Here is a 3,292-nt window from a genome sequence, read left to right as displayed (position 1 = left end):
GGACAGGGGTGCCCCAAATCCCAGGCCTGCCAGAGACCCTGCCCCACAGTGCCCCTGGCGGCCAGGAAAGGGTGGGTGGGACCTTAAACCCCAGCTGGGCCAAAGACCCTGCCCCCCAGTGCCCCCCCCGGGGGCCAGGAAAGGGGGTGCACCAAAGATCAGCTGCTCTACAGACTCCCTCCCCCCAAGAATCCTGCCCCACATCACTCTCCCAGGGGGCAGCAGTGGGGGAGGTTAACCCCCCTACCCAACTCCCCCTAGTCATCCCCTATATTTAAGGACACTGCCAATGTGTGTGGGGGTCCAGCCCCAGCAATCCCCCCCATTGCAAAATCCCCTCCCCCCTCTACAGGGACAATGCAACCCCCCCAACCCTCCAAAAGGCCACAGCTAACAGGCTCCGCTCTCTCTCCTCTAGCTCTGGGGTGTCTCCAAGCAGGGGTACAGATGTCGGGGTAAGTGCAGCCCTGATGGGGCAACATATGTGGGAAGAACGTTGGTGATAAGGCTAGGGAGGGGCAAAGGGCCCATGGGACTAAGCAACTCCCGTGGCGGGGCGTGCGTGCCTGTCCGCCTACTGAGTGCTGCCCCCTGCTGGCTGGAGATAGAACTGCACAGCTGTGTGTCCTGAGCCCTGCACTGCTCACCACGGAGAGGGATTCTCCTGGCACTGCAGGGGGTGGGAGGGCTGGGGTCCCCCTAGAAGCGGGGAGTAATGCCAAGCCCCCCAGCTTACATCATGTGTCATCTTCCCCCCCCCCCCACCACCAGACTGTGGCATGAGCTGCCACAAGCAGTGCAAGGACCTGGTGGAGCTGGAGTGCAAGAAGAGGTTCCACGCCAGAGCCCCAGAGGGGGGCACGCCCCGTGCAGCCACCCCGGCCGCCACGCAGCACCCCAGCTCAGGTACCGCAGGGAGGGCGCGGGATCTTCATGCTACCCCCTCCCCTTCCTCCAACAATGGAACAGTCCATCCCCCCTGCCCTCACCAGGACAGTGGAACAAGCCGTGGGCCTCCCCTCTTCCCCCCAAGGCAGTGGACTGGCCCGTGGCATGATCCGTTTTAAATGGCCACAAGCATGCTAACACCCCCCCACCCCCTTTTACTGGTTCAGTGAAACACTCTGTACTGTCCCCCCCCCCCACTTCCAGACAGTGGCACAGTCCATGGCCATTTAAAGGGCCCCCTCTCCACCTGTTCTCCCCCGTGGCAGGGTCAGTGGAACACCCCATTGCTGTCCACATCTCCCCCACCCCAGACAGTGGCACAGTCCGTGGCCAGCCCCATTTAAAGGGACCCTGCTCCACCTGTTCTCCCCTGTGACAGGGTCAGTGGAACGCCCCATTGCTGTCCACATCTCCCCCCCACCCCAGGCAGTGGCACAGCTCGTGGCCAGCCCCCTTTAAAGGGCCCCCTCTCCCCATGGCAGGGTCGGAGGAAGAGGCCTTCCCCTTTCCCCCGGTGGGTGAGCAGGCAGAGGAGCGGGCCGTGGTGCTAGCGGGGGTACCAGCCAGCCGGCGGCGGACCCGGGACGCCTGGACGCAGACGGACGGCACCAGCCCCACGGCGGAGGGCCACAAGCCCCACGGCTGCAGCGGGGACCAGAAGCTCCTGGAGCAGTTGCAGGAGCTGGAGAAGGTGAGATCCCAAAACAGGGGTACGATGTGGGGTGGAGGAGGGTTGGAGACCACCCCTGCCCCCCCCCAGTGGCTGGGCATGCAAATTGGGCCACCCACGGGTGGAGTTGGCTGGGGGCTTCCCTTGCACAGCTCTGCAGGGTCCCTGCTCTCACCCCCCAACCCACCCCCCTGGGGCTCTGCTCCCCCCCACTGCAGGAGCGGAACCAGCTGCTGCTGGAGAACCTCGGGCTCCACTGCCGCAACGCCCAGCTGGAGGCGGAGAACGGGCGGCTGCTGACGGGCGAGGCCGAGGGGCGCCGGGGCAAGGCGGAGGAGGGGGGGCACGGCCAGGCTTCGCTCACCCTGCTCCTGGAAGGGATGGACTCCCTGCACCTGCAGCGCGACTCCAAGGCATGAGCCGGCCGGACTCGCCGCTCGCCCGCCCCCTCTGGATCCCAGAGCGCCCGCATTGCCTGGCACCGCCAAAGGACTCAAAGCTGGCGGTGCATCCCACGCCCTCGGGCCCCAGCAAGCCAGGCTGGGCACCACGGATCCCGGACTGTACCTGGGCATGGCCCCAATAAAGGGAATGCATCTTTGTCGAGCCGGGCCTGGGCTAGGCCCACAGCTGCCCCTCTCTGCTCCATGCCACCGCGTTGCGGGGCGCCTGTTGACCGCTCCGCCACCGGCCTTGCCTCAGTTTCCCCTTTTGGCCTTTGTTAGGCTGTGAAGAAAATTATGGAGATGGGGGCGGGGTACGGGCGAGAGCGTCCATCAGCATCGCCCAGGGTAACAAACGGGCATGACGGGGGGATCCCCAAACAACCCCCCGAAACTCAGAGCCCTGAACCCCAGGGTTCGGGTCACTTGACGCCAACGGAGTCACTGCCCATCGGCCGGGGGGAGAGGTGAACGGGGCCCGGGACCCACCCCCCTGCACTTAGGGGCCGGGGTGAGGCCAGCTCAGAGCTTCAGCCCAGCTCCTCCACCCTGACCCACCCTCTCCACGGACCCGCCCCCCTCCCAGGACTGGGCATCAGCAGAGCTGTGGGGGGAGGGGAGCCCCGGGCTGGGGAGGGGAGCACAGCACTGCAGAATCGGGGCCCGGGAGAATATCACATGGCCCTTCTATGGTTGGTCCAAACCCGCCTCATGCTCCCCGGCTGCAGACAACCCCCAGCCCCCTCCCCGCCCACCGGCGCTTCTGCTGGACAGCCTTTGGCTTCGACACTTTAATCCCCTTGGAAGGGCCCTTCGATCACGGTACAAACCGACCCCTCGATGGAGCCCAGAGCCTGAAATTTACAACATAGATCAACCTGCCAGCCCCCTGCAGAGCCCCTGAACGCAGCCAGCCAGGGTCCCCAGGGCAGGACCCTCCCCCTCCACACCAGCAAGGCAACCGCCTCGTGCCTCAGTTTGCAAAGGACAATCAACAAGCCACGCGCAGCCCCCGAGCCCCCGCCCGCCCCCTCCCCGCAGCCTCTTCTAAAACAATCCGCTCCAAATTCCGCTCGCCAAAGCAAAAGCTGCAGCACCCCCTGCTGGGGGATGTGTTAAGTGCAACATGGTACACTCCATGCACTTCCCTTCCCAGAACCCAGGAGTCCTGGCTCCCAGCCCCCCTGCTCTAACCACCTGACCGCACTCCTCTCCCCCCCTTCCCCCCCCC

General features: G+C 65.4%; 1 protein-coding gene across 1 annotated transcript in view; it reads left to right on the top strand.

Moving 5' to 3' along the window:
* The window catches only part of RASGRP4 (RAS guanyl releasing protein 4), an 11,893-nt gene extending 9,693 nt beyond the window's left edge, over positions 1-2,200 (top strand). Inside the window, exons 14-17 of the mRNA XM_026658819.2 lie at positions 419-455; positions 772-906; positions 1,431-1,639; positions 1,837-2,200. Of these exons, the coding sequence (XP_026514604.1) occupies positions 419-455; positions 772-906; positions 1,431-1,639; positions 1,837-2,037 (582 nt within the window). The 3' untranslated portion in view covers positions 2,038-2,200. The remainder of the gene's footprint in view (positions 1-418; positions 456-771; positions 907-1,430; positions 1,640-1,836) is intronic.
* The last annotated feature ends 1,092 nt before the right edge of the window (positions 2,201-3,292 follow it).

This window comes from Terrapene carolina, unplaced genomic scaffold, assembly GCF_002925995.2.
Source record: "Terrapene carolina triunguis isolate 2854851 unplaced genomic scaffold, T_m_triunguis-2.0 Scaffold517, whole genome shotgun sequence".
Classification (NCBI taxonomy): domain Eukaryota; kingdom Metazoa; phylum Chordata; order Testudines; family Emydidae; genus Terrapene; species Terrapene triunguis.
Note: the sequence above shows the minus strand (reverse complement) of the source record. Positions and strands in the feature narration are given on the sequence as shown.